The 17919-nt window shown below is 35.9% G+C and overlaps 1 protein-coding gene and 1 long non-coding RNA gene across 12 annotated transcripts; one reads left to right on the top strand and one right to left on the bottom strand.

The window, feature by feature from the left end:
• LOC107648818 lies at window positions 5711–13685 on the top strand. Of its 11 annotated transcripts, XR_002348890.1 has the most exons (10): window positions 5717–6885; window positions 7807–7915; window positions 8932–9162; window positions 9638–9886; window positions 9961–10127; window positions 10685–10725; window positions 11200–11256; window positions 11462–11552; window positions 11766–11867; window positions 13626–13685. It is a non-coding gene; the product is annotated as an uncharacterized LOC107648818 (long non-coding RNA). The 11 variants fall into 11 exon arrangements; XR_002348892.1 differs by having other exon boundaries at window positions 5711–7915; window positions 9580–9886; XR_002348891.1 differs by having other exon boundaries at window positions 5712–7915; window positions 9604–9886.
• Window positions 12686–13599, bottom strand: LOC107648817 (DNA ligase 1-like). The gene has a single exon (XM_016352631.2). It carries the CDS (start codon window positions 13259–13261, stop codon window positions 12851–12853), a length of 411 nt encoding a protein of 136 aa, XP_016208117.1. The 5' UTR covers window positions 13262–13599; the 3' UTR covers window positions 12686–12850.

Genomic DNA, 17919 nt, shown 5'->3' on the forward strand with positions numbered 1-17919 from the left:
GCGTTTGTTTGGTTTGCTGTTTGGCTACTTGGAGGTTGAGTAGATGACTCAACTATATTTTTTGTGATCTGAGTAGATGACTCAGTTGGCTCTTGGTTATTGGGGTAAGTTGTTGGGTAGATGACCCAGTTGGGGTGCTTGACCCTGATTTTTTACTTAGCCCTAGTAGGGCTAGGCGAATGCCTCTGCCTCTTACAAAGGCTAATGTTGCCCTTTTAGGCATGTGGCGGCTTTCCCTGCAAATATTCACGGGTAAGGTAATCAGGGAGAGAGTTTGAGCTTCCTTGAATGTATTCAATTTCGAAATAAAAAACGCTTAAGATAGCTTGCCATCTGGCAAAAATTTGTTTTGATGAAAGATTTTTAACATCTTTTTGTAAGACTTCTTTAGCCGATTTGCAATCAACTCGGACCAAAAATTTTTGATTGAGTAAATCATATTGAAATTTTGTGATGCACAAAACTATGGCTAAAATTTCTTTTTTGATTGTGGAATAGACTTGTTGAGTGCTATTCCAATGTTTTGACATAAATTCAATGATACACTCTTTATCATGCAATTTTTGTTTTAAGATACCACCATATCCTAAATCAGATGCATCTGTTTCAACAATTTTGAATGCATGAGGAACAGGTAAGTAAAGACAAGGAAGATTACGAACTTTGCTTTTAAGAAATCTGATGACTTCAGAATGTTTGTCAGTCCATGGTGGAGGATTTTTCTTAAGCTTGTCATGAAGAGGCTTAATAAGATTACTAAGGTTTGGAATGAAGTCTGAGACATAGTTAAGACATCCTAGGAACCTCTGGAGCTGAGGTTTGTCAATGATATAGTCTGGAAACTTATCTGCAAACAAGATTGATCATTCAATTGGGGTTATTGTTCCTTGGGAAATCATATGACCAAAAAAACGGATTTTTGTTTGAAAAAGGATAATTTTTTATTTGGAAGCAGTAAGTCCATTTTTCTGGATGATGTACATAAAGGTTTTAACATGTTTGAAGTGTTCTTCCAAAGTTTGAGAAAAGATTAAAACATTATCTATATAAACAATTGCAAAGCTTGAGTATAGGTTGAAAATTTCGTTCATGATTTTTTGAAATTCAGAAGGAGCATTTTTCAGACCAAAAGGCATTACATTCCATTCATATTGACCAAATGAAACTGTAAATGCAGTTTTATATCTGTCAGATTCTTTGATTTGGATTTTCCAAAAACCAGATTTCATATCAAATTTTGAAAAGTTATTTGCTGAGTTTAGCCTATTTAGCAAATCCTTTTTGTTTGGGATAGGATAACAAGTCCATTGTAAAGCCTGATTTAAAGGTTTGTAATTAATGACAAGCTTGGGAGTTCCTCATTCTATCTCAGCTTGCTTGTTGACATAAAAAGCTAAGCAAGACCAAGGACTTTTACTTGGACAAATTAATCCTTTGTCTAAAAGATCTTTAATCTCTTTTTGACAATGCTGCAAAAGCTCCTCATTCATTTGAATGGGGCGAGCTTTTGTAGGGATTTGTGATTCTCTGAAATATTTTTCATAAGGAAGATCCACAATGTGTTCTTTCCTTTTTCTGAAGGCATGAGGCAGATTTGAATAGATAGACTTTCAATTTTATATAAAAGACTTTTGATTTTTTCTTGAATCCTTGGTTAGGAAAGTTGGGATTCAAGGGTTTTGAAGGAGATTTCTTCTTTCAAAAAATAAATATGTTTGGTTTTGGATTCAATTTGGTTTAAAGCTTTCTGGGTTGGTGAGTCTAGAAATTCAAAGAAAGTTTTCCTGTCCACCCACATAAGAGGTAATTCCAAGAAAATCTGCTAGGTATGGAAACAAAAGGATTATAAAAGGTTGTCCCCGAAACTACATCATTTTCTATATCTTTTGCTATGATGAAATTTGTTGGAATCCTAAGATTACCATTCTCAACAAAAGCATTGGTTAATTTGAAATTAATTTTTAGTCTTTCACCCGTTATCGAGCTAAGACGTTCAATAATTTTTTCAAAATACTTTATGGGGACCAGACCTTCTTTAATACAATTAGAATCTGCACCTGTGTCAAAGAGTGCGATGGTTTCGAGAATAAAATCTTTAACGACAATTTGGATATTAACACGACATTTCATAAAAGAGAATATGTTTATTAATCTCAAGATTTCTTTCCATTATTGTAGTTAGAGCTTTCATTTTCCTGTTTTTCAGAAAACTCAGGTTGTTTTTCAAGAGAGTCAAGTTGTCCATCATCAGATTCTTCATCTTGCATTAATTGCGAGAGAATAAGTTGATGATTGTCTTGATTTCTTTTGATTTCTTGGATTTCCTTCTTAAGGTTGTTAACCTCAGTCTGGAGATCCTGAATGGTTATACGACGAATAACTTGTTTTTCTAATTTTTTGAAAATGGGTTTGACATCATATTTATTGCTAAGGACAAGATTTTTGGGCTTCTTTTCCTTTTGTAAAGATTTTTTAATTTAGAAAGAAAGTCTTTCTTTTATTCAGGATCGCCAATAGCCTCTATAGCTTCAAATAAAAGATCTTGATCTTTGGGTAAAACATTAATTTCCTTGACATAAGAATCTGAGGATGATCCAATATCATCAACTTGGATATTATTGATATCATCCGAGGATTCCGGTCCAGAATCGTCATCTGAACTTTCAATTAAAATATTGTTAATCTGTTCCTCAATCTGAGGATCAAGGTTCAGATTATTAATCTTTCCTTTTAACCTACAGTAGTTGCTAACATGTCCTGGTTTTTTACATGTATAGTAAATAATGGGGGTTTTCTAGGGATACTTTTGGAAATTCTTTTGCAAACCTTTTTCATTTTTGGGTCTTTGAAAACTTTTTCTTGATCTTCTGAAATTCTTTTCAGGATAAGGTTTAAAAACTTTTTGATTGGATGATCTTTTAGATCTCTTTGGATGACAAGCAGGAAGACCAAATTGTTCACAGAAAGTTCCCAAATCGATACGATTTTGTTTTTCTCATGAGCAAGTTGCCGTTGGATCTTATCATCTTGATAGATCTTTAGAGCAACTTTTTGGATGAAAGAGATAATTTGACCATAACTTAACGCATCATAGGGAATTATTCCATCTGGAGTTAAGCTATGAATTTTGTCCTTTACTTTATCTCCCAGGGATTTGGGAAATCCGGCTAGGAATTTTTTCTTCCAGAAGGGTTGTTGACTGTCTTCTCTGGTATAGACCCCAGTAAAAAAGGTGTCCTTGTACCATCTAAAGTCAAAACAAAGTTTTGCATCTGAGATTGGAAAGTAATTCAGCAGAACGATCTTTCCAAAGAGATGGATCCCTATGAAATGGCTTGCTATAGTAAAGATTAAGATGTTAACAGCATCAGGGATAGGTTCCTCGTCATCTCCAAGGATGGGTTCATTTTGATCATTAACCATTATAGCAGAAAAGATTGATTGTTTTTGGTCATCAGAAAGGTAATTATCCCACCAACCTTTGAGTTGACCAGAGAACCCAGAAACAATAATATTGGCTATTGCTTCCTCAGAAGTTTCATGAGCAGCTTGATAGGATATGCCTACCATGGTCATATGCTGAAGCATACACATGATGTTGTATTCGGTTTTGCCATCTATATTCCATTCATAGACATTATTGGCATTGAAGCTGACAAAACCTAGTTCCCTTTCTTTGAGAGCTAGATCAGGGGTAGACATACGATTATAACTAAGCGCAGAGGGTTTGGTTAAACCTTTCCACTTAGTTATAGAATTGGTCATAATTGGGCTAACTTTGAGAGTTGATTTGTCAGAATCATCACTTTGGTCAGAAGAAGACTCATTAGAATCTTGGGCAAGGGCATTAATAGCCTTGGATGAGCGAGTTTGTATACGAGATGTAGATTCACCAGAGTTTGTAGGAGTTTCAGGGATGGTACTATGTCGATTTAAAAGTTGGTCGATCTTTTGCATGACTTCAGAATCACTAGATTCTTGTTTTAGAATAGAAGTTTTAAGACTCTGTTTAGCCTTGCTACTCATTTTGAAAGGTTTAAAAAGGGATTTTTCAATAGGTTTGGAATTAGAGGCTTCATAGACATTTTTCAAAGACAAAGGAGATCCTGAAGAAGAAAGGTTGTCACCCAAACATTGTAAAAACCTATTGGTGTAATTTGATTGCTCAATGAGATTTTTAATATCTTTTGGGGCGACAGCTTCATCTACGTTTTTTGTTTTAAATGGAGAGGCCATAACTGGGTTATGTCCTTCCGTATTTGAAATAACGAAAGATCCTTTTGGAGGAAACTCAGATCTGATTAAATTTCCATCTTTAACTTTCCAAGTCAAAATAACATTTGCTGATGACGAAATTTTTTTATTTTAAAAGGATAATTGATATTATTTTTTATGGAATAAGCATGAAACCATTCAAAGAAAGGAATATGCATTCAAACATCATTGAGAAAACTGTAATATTTTTCTTTAAATGATGAGATTTGGGAAGTTGTATATGTACGTAAATACCATTCTCTATGGAGATTATACTCCTTAGAGTAAAGATTTTTACGTAGGGCTTCTTTATTTATAACAAATTCTGTGCTACTCATGGGCATCATCATTCATAGAAGAATATGTTGGAGATTGAATAGATTGTAAATCAACATCATCATCAGTTTGATAAAATGGTTGAGAAATGTTTGAATTATTTTGTACCCTAGAAATATTAATTCCAGAATTTACAGATCTGGGAATTTTACTTGAAAACTGAGATTGTGAAGTCATAGAAAAAGATTTTCTTGCTGAATAAAAATCATTAGATGTTCCTGCTTCAGATCTAGAAGAAAAAGAGATTCGTCTGTCAAAGAAAATCTCTACTCTTCCTGATTCATCCTGTTTTATCTCTCGTAAGAGAGGTGCTTGTCTAGGTTGCGTTATAATGGCTCGATCAATTGACCATGACTGAGGAAGGTCAATTTCATCCCACTTTATGAGCCTTGGGACCGTGACGTTGGCCTTTGTCATGTCTGTGACAAACAAAGTAGTTTCACGATCACTGGATTTAAGAAGGACTCTAGAACTACAAGTGTTCATGACCTTGTATTGAATCCTATATATTAAAGTGGCTGGGATAGATCCTTCCTTCATGTTAAGACCATGAATTCGGATGTTTACAAAAAGGGAGTCAAGGATGTTGACATCTAATAAACTGACCGTTTTGTTTGGGAAATAGTTGAAGTAAACCGGACCGTGTCCTAGGCTTGTTTGTACTGTTCCGATTAAGGAATCTTGGAAATCATTGTGCCTAATATCGCTAAATTTTGAAAAGATATTCGCAGGTCGAGTTTGGAGCTTATTATTTATATATTTTGGTATTCTGGTTTTATATATTATCCTTTCCGTTCAATCTTATCTACTCTCCTATGTTTATCCGAACGAGTGTATGTGATGCGATTTTCTATTTTGGTTTTGTTTAGCTCTTCTTCAAGGCTCCTAGCTATATTTCCTTCTGTATATATCTATTATGTATTTTTATTTTAGAGGTCGTAATACCACGCCACTGCTGATTTACGACTTAAGTGTAAAGCTCTGTTTGGTAAGGTGTTACAAGTGGGCATAACACTACAAAAAATAGGTTAAAATGGCATTTATATTATGGTGGTTTTAAAGAACTGCCACAATATTTGGATCCGGCGTTTTCCATTGTTGCCATAATTAATTTTTGGATTCGTGGTGGTTTTGATAATTATGGCAGTTTTAAACCGCCATTATCACCTAGGTATAAAAGAAGAATTATCAATCCCTAATTTCAGAAACCCTTACTTTGTTGAAACACTACGCCGTGGCGCTGATGCTCCTGGTTGGCCTGTGCAACAATCTTCGATCCTCTTGCGTTCTCCAACAATCTACCCCGGTGACATCTCCTCTAGCATTGATCTCCTTCGGCGATATCTCCTACAGTGGCGATTTCCTCCAGTGACGTCTCCTCCAACTTCCTCTCCTTGTCATCCTCTATGTCTTCTCCGCCAAAATCGTCAATGCCTTCCTTTACGACGATCCAGATCAGCTTCCTTTCCTTCCTTCTTTCCTTCCTTCCCTCTCCTTTCCTTCCTTTGTGATGAGTCTCTCTTTTTAGGATTTTGCAAGGATTCGTCGCGAGTGGAGAAGTCAGTTTCGCAGTTTGCGCTGCTGACAACGTTCCTCCACAATTTGTGTTCTGCCGCTCTCACTGTGCTCCCATTGCCGATATTCGTCCATTCTTCTGCTTGGTGCCTTTGCCGCCGTCCTTCGCTCTTCCAAACGTCTCATTTGTGTTCCGTTTATGTTTGGCATTGTATTTTCCATTTCAGTTTTCATCCATTTGTTACATTAAAGTGTTAGGATTCTTGATGAATAATAACTTCATGAATAATAAACTAAACTAGGTTGATGAATTTAAACTATAATTATGTTAGATTGAGCATGTCCTATAAAGAAAATATCAGTACTAACTAATGGATTTTAAAATTATTCATAATATTCTAAGTAAAATTAGAAAGTAATTCCTGCCGAGTGCCATGCCCTGAGTTTGGAACCAATTTACAAGTAGAATAACTTTTGATTCTTGTCTTTTTTATACAGCATAGATATCATGGCCTTTTTTTGTGTTCTGTTTCGTCCAGTTACTGCCTAATTGTGATTAGTACCTTTAATTTAGTCTTGTCATTAGGGACATCTTATATAAAGCTATAAACTATATATTAAATTAATTTTATTCTTTATGATATTTTTGGGTTTTGTGTGTTTTCTTCTTCTGGCTTCTATCTTCAACTGCTTCACAAACGCAGTTTTTTTTTTTTTCAATTCTTTTCTGCTTACTCAGATTTTAGCTAAATATCATACAGTGGGGTTGAGCAATTTGAAGTAAGCTTCTAACTTTATGTCATTTTGGATTTCTCTTCTTGTTTTTAATTTCAGTGAATAATCAACTAAGTTAGATAATTTAACTATTTTTGTCTCTGCTCAATAAAGTGTATTGATGGATCTGTGTTCTATTTGTGCTTAATGTTTTTAACAGTGGGTTTCTTAGAGAACTTTGGGTAATTCAAGTGACTGAATTTGAAAGTTTTAGTTTGGTTTGTTGGTTTGTGTTGGAGGGGGGGAGAGTAATGGGAATATGGGTATTGAAGTACATGCAAAATATGTGTGAAGATTAGTTTGATTGAGAGTTTGTTTCTATTTTTGACATCTGAGTACAATTTTTTTAGCCTTTAGTTTCTTCCAATTTTGTGATAGAACCTTTTTTATTTTCTTATTAAGTTGGCATGTGGAGAATTTTAACTAATGCAAAGTAGTCAATGCTTCTGCTTAATCTTTGTTTCAATATGAGATTTTGTTTTATTTGTAGAAGATTCAAATCTCATGTTAATAGCATTAATTACCGTTTTCAATAATCTCGGCATTTGGTTCTTTTTTTAGTTAAACAAGCAATGTCATGAGTTGAAACTTATTTTACTTGGGGATTTCATTTTAAATTCATCTGTATGTTACTTTTTTAATGCTTCTTTGCAATTGGACTTCTATGTCACATGCAATTGGACTTTATACATTTAAATTCAATTTGCCCCTCCTTTGCAAATTTAAGGATTATGAAATTTGTGTTAGAAAAATATAGTTGATGCAATCATTTGTTATCTATATGTTACTTTTTTACTGCTTCTTTGCGAATTTAAGAATTATGAAATTTGTATTAGGAACTTTTTTACAATCTGTTGCCTTATTTGAGCAACTATTCTGCTTATTGTTTTTAATGAATCTGTTGGTGATAACTTTCATGTGAAACAGGCTTTAGATATTTTATAACTCTTGCTGCTAGATAGTTTACTTTGAAAGTTTCAAGTTTTAATATTTGCTGGAAAAGAAAAAAGGAGGGCTGATTTCTATTTTCTACTTGGTGAGTAATTAACTCCTACTACTTTTTCTCTGATTATGCATGTTCTAATTCAACAGAAATTAGCATTTGTGAATTTTTATGAATTTAAATAATTTTTTAAATAATAAATTTTAAAAAACTAATTTAGTTATCTAATGCGATAATAAATAATTAAATGACTTTATGTCTTTATGTTATCTTCTTCTATTATTTAGGAATAATTTGGCTACTAAATTTTTAAAGTATCTTTTCTGTGATCTCTGTTGTGTTTGTTACCTTCCTATATGTGCTAATAGATATAAAATTTGTTGCTTTTTGTTCTGGTTAGTTTAAAATTTTTACCTAGTCACAGTTATATATACCGAGAAGTTGTTTCAAATTATTTGAATAACATGAATGGGATTGGAACTAGAAAAAGGGTAATGGTGTACTAGTGTGGGCGTCTCTATATGCATAATTATTGTTGTTATAGGGATTAATGATGTGAAATATACGTGAGCTTTCACAGTGATGAATGGGGATAGGATAATTATTGTTATTACTATAATTATAATAATAAGAATAAATTACCATTTGTACCCATAAAAGATACAGATGCTGACAAATGTACCCATATAAGAATAAAACGACAATTATAACCACGAAAGATGGCTTCCGTGTGCCAAGAATACCCGGACGTTGGTTACACAATTGGTCCATTGGGGGTATTCTTGGCACACAGAAGCTATCTTCCGTGGGTACAATTGTCGTTTTATTCTTATATGGATACATTTGTCAGCGTTTGTATCTTTCATGGATACAAATGGTAATTTATTCTTATTATGACAGTCGCAGGTCATAATGGAAACTCTACTACCATGTTCATCTTGAGAATATCCTATTGACAAATATGCGGTAATTACGAAATTATCATTTGAAAGAGGTAATTATAATTTCTTTTATAGTTTTTTTTAGAATACTATTTAAGTATTTTTTTTTAATATCTAATTTGCACATACAAGAATAATTTTTTATTTTTTTTAAATTTCTATTTGTAGTCCCTATTAGTCATGTCAATCGATAAGTCATGACAAGTCAATAGCTACTGGAAATGCTTCTCTAGACAAATCAGCAATTGCTACGTACATCTAAAAATTCATCTTCATCACAGACCTTGTATTCTTCTAAGCCAACATCAGTTGCTCTAACTACATCAGAACGTCCATCATCCGAAGCTAGATGTAAGCGTGGACGTGAGTCTAAGCATTATTGGACTGTTGATGCCATAGGTATGTATAGATGCCAGTATATTATTATTTCTTTTCCAACCTTGCAATTAGAGAAGAACCTTTTTTTATTATATTATTATTTCTTTTCCAACCATGCACAATTAAACACGGACCTCTTTCTATTATACTCATTTATTTATACTCATTTGTCTATTTTAGATGAATACGAAGTTAGTACACGCCTTCATTTATTAATGAAGGATGTGCATAATTTGCTAGAACGTTTGCGCATAGTTGTCAATTTTGATAAATAGTATGCAGCAATAGGAGAAGCAGTTGGACTCCTTCACTACAAAAAAAAAGAGGTTAAAATGGCATTTATAGTATGGCGCCACCATAGTATTTGGATATTCCAGCGTCTTCCATTGCTGCCATAATTGAGTTTTGGATTTGTGGCGGTTTTGATAATTAGGGCAGTTTTGAGCTGCCATTATCACTTAGGTATAAAAGAAGAATTATCAATCCCTAATTTCAGAAACCCTTACTTCGTTGAAACACTATGTCATGATGCTGTTGCTCCTGGATGTCCTGTGCGACGATCTCCGATCCTCTTGCATTCTCCAACGATCTTCTCGAGTGACATCTCCTCCGGCATCGATCTCCTTCGGCGATATCTCCTACAGTAGCAATTTCCTCCGGTGATGTCTCCTCCAGCTTCCTCTCCCTATCGTCCTCAGTGTCTTCTCCACCAAAATCGTCAATGCCTTCCTCTACAACGATCCAGGTCGGCTTCCTTTCCTTCCTTCTTTCCTTTCTTTCCTCTCCTTTCCTTCCTTTGTGATGAGTCTCTCTTTTTAGGCCGTTTGCAAGGATTCATCGCGAGTGGAGAAGTCTGTTCCGCAGTTTGCGCTGCTGACAACGTTCTTCCGTAATTTATGTTCTGTTGCTCTCGCTGCACTACCGTCGCCGATGTTCATCCATTCTTCTACTTCGTGCCTTTGCCTCCATCGCTCGCTCTTCCAAAGGTCTCATTTGTGTTCCGTTTATATTAGGGATTGTATTTTCCGTTTCAGTTTTCATCTATTTGTAACATTAAAGTGTTAGGATTCTTGGTGAATAATAACTTAAGGAATAATAAACTAAACTAGGTTGATAAATTTAAACTGTAATTATATTAGATCTACCATGTCCTATGAAGAAAACATCAGTACTAACTAATGGATTGTAAAATTGTTCATAATATTCTATGTAAAATTAGAAAGTAATTTCTACTGAGTGCCATGCCTGAGTTTGCAACCAATTTACAAGTAGAATAACTTTTGATTCTTGTCATTTTTATACAGCATAGATATCATGGCCTTTTTTATGTGTTCTGTTCTATCTAGCTACTGCCTAATTGTGATTAGTACCTTTAATTTAGTCTTGTCATCAGGGACATCTTATATAAAGCTATTCACTATATATGAAATTAATTTCATTCTTTATGATATTTTTGGATTTTGTGTGTTTTCTTCTTCTGGCTTCTATCTTCAACTGCTTCACAAACACAGGTTTTTTTTAATTCTTTTTTCTGCTTACTCAGATTTGAGCCGAATATCATACGGTGGGGTTGAGCAGTTTGAAGTAAGCTTCTACCTTTATGTGATTTTGGGTTTCTTTTCTTGTTTTTAATTTCAGTGAATGATCAACTAAGTTAGATGATTTAACTATTTTTGTCTTTGCTGAATGAAGTGTATTGATGGATCTGTATTCTGTTTCTAAATATTTTTAACAGTGGGTTTTCAAAGAATTTTGGGTAGTTCAAGTGACTGAATTTGAAAGTTTTATTTTAGTTTGTTGGTTTGTGTTGGGGGTTAATCGGAATATGAGTATTGAAGTACATGCAAAATATGTGTAAAGATTAGTTTAATTAAGAGTTTGATTTCTACGTTTGACATCTTAGTACAATTTTTATAGCCTTTTGTTACTTCCATTTTTATGATAGAACCTTTTTTATTTTCTTATTAAGTTGGCATGTGGAGAATTTTAACTGATGCAAAGTAGTCAATGCTTCTGACTTAATCTTTGTTTCAATAAGAGATTTTATTTTATTTGTAGAAGATACAACCACTAACTACAGAAGAAGCCATGTACAGTATAACAAGAAGCTTACAGGTATTTTTTTCATAGATCAATTTGTGCAGCCAATTCTTGTCCATAAAATTCTTATGGGAAGTAAATAAGTAATTTTTGCCTATATACTGTAAATCAATTATTTTCCTTATCATATACTCTGTAAAGTGATGGTCATCGACATTTGAAAATTGTATAGTGGTTTTCATATTATTTATTGTAATAGGAATTTGATGTTTTTTCACAGCTTTGAATTAGAGCATTAATGTTGGTCAACACCAAGTTGCTGAATATTTGATTGTGATCTCAAGTCTCAACTTCTGAATCGGCTTGAAAATGTCTGATATACATGCAGTACCACTTAAATTCAATTTGCCAATTTGGTGTAACAAAATATTATTCCCACCCTCCCCTTCTCTTTTACATAAACACAGAAGAAAAAAAAAAGGAAAAAAAAACTTTATCACTTATTGCCTTATTTGAGCAACTACTATGCTTATTATTTTTAATAAATCTGTTGGTGATAACTTTTCATGTGAAATCGGCTTTAGATCTTCTTCAACTCCTGCTGCTAGCTACTTTACTTTGAAAGTTTCAAGTTTTAATATTTGCTGAGAAAGAAAAAAGGAGGATTGCTTTCTATTTTCTACTTGGTGAGTAATTAACTCCTACTACTCTTTTTCTCATGATGCATGTTCTAATTCAACAAAACTTAATTAGCATTTGTGAATTTTTATGTATTTAAATAATTTTTTAAAAAATAAATTTTTAAAAACTAATTATGTTATCTGATGCAATAATAAATAATTAAATGACTTTATGTCTTTATGTTATCTTCTTCTATTATTTGGGAATAATTTGGCTGCTAAATTTTTAAAGCATCCTTTTTGTGATCTCTATTATGTTTGTTATCTTCCTATATGTGCTAATAGATATAGAATCTGTTGCTTTTTGTTTTGATTAGTCTAAAACTTTTACCGATTGAGCGCCTTCAATTAGAACTCAAAATTCTACTTGCTTAATACATACTTCTCTACTTGGCATTAGAGCTCCTTCTCTCTTATATCAAGCTCCTTAATCCAACCTTTAATTTGGTTCTTTTCTAAATTGAGTTTCGTAACTTGTTCTTGATATTGCTTCTCTTTGGATTCAAGCTTCTTCAATTTGTATTCAAAATGCTCCTTGTTTCGTGCAAACTCCTCAACTTGGCTTTTAAGCTCCTTCTCTCTTGTTTCGAGCTCTTTTCCTTTGCCTTCAACTTGACTCTTTTTTTAATTGAGTTTGCTCACCTATTCTTCATACTGCTTCTCTTTTGATTCAATCTCATTTAATTTGCGATCAAAATGTTCCTTTTTAAGGCAAACTCCTCCACTTGGCTTTGAAGTTCTTTCTCTCCTAATTGGAGCTCTTTCACTTTGCCTTCAATTTCACTCTTCTCTGAATTGAGCTTGTTCACTCATTCTTCATAGTGCTTCTCTTTCGAATCAAGCTCATCTAATTTTCAATCAAAATTCACCTTCTTTAAAACAAACTCCTCCACTTGCCTTTTCTGTTTCTCCTCTCTTAACTGGATCTCTTTCACTTTGCTTTCAATATGCCTGTTTTCTGACTCAAGTTCATTCACTCGTTCTTCACATTACTTCTCTTTTGATTCAAGATCTTCCACCTGTGTTGCAAATTCCTTTTCTTTGGACTGAAGCTCCTTCAACTGAACATGATGATATCCATTTAATGAAATTACCTTGAATAATTTCCTATTTTCTAATTGCAATTTCTCATCTTCGGCATCAATCAGTTTCTTCATTGCTCTAATCTCTCCATCTTTGGTCTTAAGTTCCTTTGTACACTTAGCAATTTTCTTTGAAAGATCCTTCAGTTCCTCTTCCTTCATTTCCCTTTTCTTGTCAATGTTATCCAACACTAGCAGAAATTCTTTCTGTTCTACCTTGAGCTCCTTTTCACACTCTCTCCTCATGTCCTCCATCAAACAGAGCTGTGATTCCTTTTCTTCAATTTGCTCATCATACTCTTCAAGTTCCCCCAACATCTTCTTGTGAAGTTCATCGCGATCATTGATCACCTATGCCACTGCTTCAAGTTCCCTGACATATTGTTGCTCCTTTAACTTTAAACGTGTCATTTTCTAAATAAATAAATAAGAGACTTTTTTTATTTGAGGGACGCGTGATAAACCCATATTTTATGATATATTTTGTGCTTAATCTGAGTGATTTATTCAATCCTTCACCCACTTATTCATATTAATTGCATGGTTTTACTTTCCCTTCCTTATTATGTGATGTATGTGAAAAACACGTTTCCTATGCTTAAAAATAATTATTTTGATTACCCTTTATTCCCATTCGATGTTGTGATTCGTGTGATGAGTAGTTTCAGATCTTCTAACACAGGAATGACTTAAAGGATGGAAATGAAACATACAAAAATGGAAGGAAAGCACAAAACAGAGTTTTTGAAGAAACTGGCAGCCACGCGATCGCATGGGCGACGCGGCCGCATGCCAGCGCGAAAAGGCATTGACACGGCCGCATGACTGACGCGACTGCACGCCTTGAGCGAAACACATATGACGCAGTCGCATGACTGACGCGACCACGTGACAAGAAAAACTCCGAATGACGCAACCGCGTGACCCACGCGGACGCGTGACAGAGGCCACGCACCAGAAATTGCAGAAAACGCTCATAGCGAATTCTGAAGCTCTTTTTGGCCCAAATCCAAGTCCAGAAGGCATAGACCAGAGGTTATGAAGTGGGGGAATGCATCCATTCAAGGAGAGTCTCCAATTAGTTAGTTTTCCATGATTTAGATTTAGTTTTGAGAGGGAGATTCTCTCCTCTCTCTTTAGGATTAGGATTTAGATTTAGGATTTTATGCGCTTTCAGGATTATCTCTTTTTATCAAGTTCAATATTCCTTTTATTATTTTCTCAATTTTATTTATGAATTCTTCTATGTTACAGATTACTCTTTGAATTAATGTTATTTGAGGTATTTCAGTTTATTATTGCTTTCTTTTATTTACATTATTGTTATTTACATCTGAAGACATTTTTATTCCAGTAGATTTACTTTTCTCCTTTTGGTCTTGGTTAAGAAATCAGTAACTCAGGAGTTATCAAACTCAAGCATGATTGATAATTGTTATCTTTGCTAATTGAACTGAACTTCTATAATCCCAATCTTTCCTTAGGGATTAACTAGGATTCGAAGATCAAACTAATTAGTCACTTGACCTTTCTTTACTTTAAGTAAAGACTAATTGAGTGGAATTAAGATTCAATTTTCATCATCATTGATAAGGATAACTAGGATAGGACTTCTAATTTCCCATACCTTGCCAAAAGTGTGTTTTACAGTTATTTATTTAAATTACAGTCTTTTGCTTATTTTAAATTTCAAATTAAATTACTTGTTCCTTATCTTCAAAACCCCTATTTACAATCTCCATAACCAATAATAAGAACATACTTCCCTGCAGTTCCTTGAGAAGATGACCCGAGGTTTGAATACTTCGGTTATCAATTTATTTAGGGGTTTGTTACTTGTGACAACCAAAACATTTGTATGAAATGACTTTTGTTGGTTTAGAAACTATACTTGCAACAAGGATTTATCTGCGAATTTCTAGACCATGCAAAAGTTCTCTCATCAAAATGGCGCCGTTGCCGGGGAATTGCAATCGTGTGCCTTATTATTAATTATTGTAAATATTTTTTTTCTTTTACGTGTTTATTTGTTTCTATTTTCTTCTTTTATCTTCATTAGCTACTATGAATTCTCACCCCTCTCGCTTTGAGTTTGGTTCTAATATTGTTGAAAGGAATGAAAGTTATAACAGGAACATGCATCAAGGTCAGAGCAATCAAAGATGGATGGAGCCAAGAGGATCTGATCAACCCTTTTGGCAGTAACACCCTCCATGATATCATGGACAAATACCATTCTACAATGCATACCAAGGCAATGGACATGGTGGACAACCTCATAGTTACCAACAAGCCCCACCCTATGCTTATAGGCCATCCTCTCAACACAACCTTGAACCACCACACTCACAAGCTCCTTTTCACCATTTGCCACCATATAATCCTCATTTACCCCGATTCCAATCTAATTACTCCCAAACACCACCACTTCCCAATGTACCACGTCCAAATCCATCACCCCGATAATCAGAAGTTCGCCTCAAGGGAACAGTAGATCAACTTCAAACAACCCTTCATCAACTGGAGCAAGCAATAAGTCAATTATCTTCTAGACGTTTGAACATTCAAGGGCCTCCCAGAGCCCCATGTGGGCAATCTAATGAAAAGCGTAGCATGAAGGAGATATTAGAAACTCCAGTGGACAAGACAAAGCATGACTTCGTACTAAAACAAGCAGAGGAAGCTATCATTATACAAGAAGAAGAGTTGGTTGAAGACTTAGGAGACGCTGAACTTCCATGGGAACCCAGAGTTGTGGAGAATTCTGTCAAGACCGTTACAATTGATGCTAAAGAGGATAGTGTACAACCCCCAAAGTAAGTCTCTTATAAAGAACTAGATGGAACGACCCAAGAAACAAATTCTCTTGATGATGATAGTCACAAGTCTAGTTCTTCTAGTAATGAACTTGCATCCGCGAGTGAATTCTCTGAGATCGAAGAATCTTCCCCAAGTGAGTACGAAGATGATACAGAGGTAGATTTTTCCCAACCTCCTGTTTATGACTTGAGCGACGAGGAAGACATAGAAGGCTTTGATCAAGACATGGATACATTTGAAAAATCTTGCAAAGAAGTGAAGAATTTCACAAAAGAGTACAAGGGAGTAAAACTCACGGAACCACTGGAACCACCTATCCCAAGGCCATTACCACCCAATACAAGCTTCAAGTGGGTACAATCCTTAACCTTTAGCTTTATTTTTCCACTTGAATATGGTTTGCTTGAAACAGATGGCCAGCTTAGAGCTCTCTGCGGCTTTAAGAGTAAAAGGGAAATGGCTCGTACTCAGAGCTGGTGCACAAGGTTCAATAAGGTTCCACGCTTCGACTCGAAGTATGCGGATTGGCATCATGATCTATCAAATGGATCTCGGGAAACGTTTGGTTATTCTGGTGATAATCTAATTTCTAAACCGCATGGATGGAAAAATATAGATCAAGACGAAGGCGGATTTAAAAGCCAAGTTTGGGATCTTGGAATCTATTCTAACACTCGTCACCCCGGGAGCTTGAGAATCTATTTGAAGCTGCTCAGAAGCTTTACATGCCTAGTTTGGGACCCCGGAGGCTATTGGCATTCCAAGCGTTGGTGGAGATTTCTGGATGAATTTAAGCACAAGCCACCATAACAAGAAGCTCATCCAATGTTCAACTTAAGGACTTTAACTAAAAGTGCTAGGTGGGAGACAACCCACCATGGTATGATCGTTCCTTTTTTTCAATTTTAATTTTATTCCGTTTTGTTTATTTTTGAGTTTTATTTTATTTTACTTCATTGAACCTGGAATCATGCATAACATTCATATTAGCATTGCATTCTGCATTTTGCACAAAAAAAAGAGGGTGTGCGATGCGACCGCATCATTCACGCGGCCGCGTGATCTGGAGGTCGGCGTAAACATCCAACGACCAGAAAGTTAGGCTGGAATCGTGCGGCCATTGTGCGTTTTGCACAAAATGCCCACGCGATCGTGTCACTTGCACAACATCAATCCCACGCGACAGTGTGAGCGACGCGATCGCGTCGCATGGATTGCACAGCACCCCAAAAGGAGACAGAGAGTTGTGCTGAAACGACACTGGAATCGTGCGTTTAACACAATTTCCAGCGACGCGATCGCATGCCCCAGGCGATCGCGTCATTCGCTCCCTAATCCGTTCCTTGCGATCGCGTGTCCGATGCGATCGCGTCAACCACCATTTCAGCCCAACCATGCAACCGCGTGCCCCACGCGATCGCGTGGATTCAAATTTATAACCCCCCAGTCACGCGAACCCTACCATTCGCGCCCCCCCAAACCCTTCTCCTTCCTTTCTTCTTCTCCAACCACCCAACCACCATCACCGACCGCCGCCACCCCGCCGACCACCCAGACCCCGTCGCCACGCCACCCCCTTCCTCCTTCCCCTTCTTTCTTCTTCTTTCTTCTCCTTCCTCCCTCCACCGCCACTGCCCCCCTCCGCCACCACCATCCACCGCCGCCGCTCTGTCCCAGCCGCGCCACCCATCCGCCACCCACGCCCCCTTCCCTTCCTTCCCCTTTCCCCCCCAAAACCTACCCGAAACCCTACCTCCGAACAGCCGCCACCGCCGCTGTGCCACCCTCAACCGCCGTGCCTGCCGCCACCACCGCCATCCCCCAGCCACCTCTCTGCCCCACTTTCTTTCCTTCGCCTTCCAGGTTCCGCTGATCGTCACCCTTCTTTCCATTCATCGTTAATTTTCTATTTTTCTGTTTATGTTCATCATTAGGCTAGTTAGATATGCATGTTGTAGTGGATTCTAGGTTGTTAAGTAGCCTAGGATGTGGTTAGTGGATTTAGGCCTGTTTAACTGCGCTGTTCTTGCTACCTGTTTTATAATTTTCGTAATTCTACTGTTGCTGTGATCTAAGTATTGTTCATATGATGTTCTTACTGTTCATGCTGCTATTGCGACTGCTCTTTCATGTTCATATTATTTATATCTATTTGC

This window comes from Arachis ipaensis, chromosome B06, assembly GCF_000816755.2.
Source record: "Arachis ipaensis cultivar K30076 chromosome B06, Araip1.1, whole genome shotgun sequence".
NCBI lineage: Eukaryota > Viridiplantae > Streptophyta > Magnoliopsida > Fabales > Fabaceae > Arachis > Arachis ipaensis.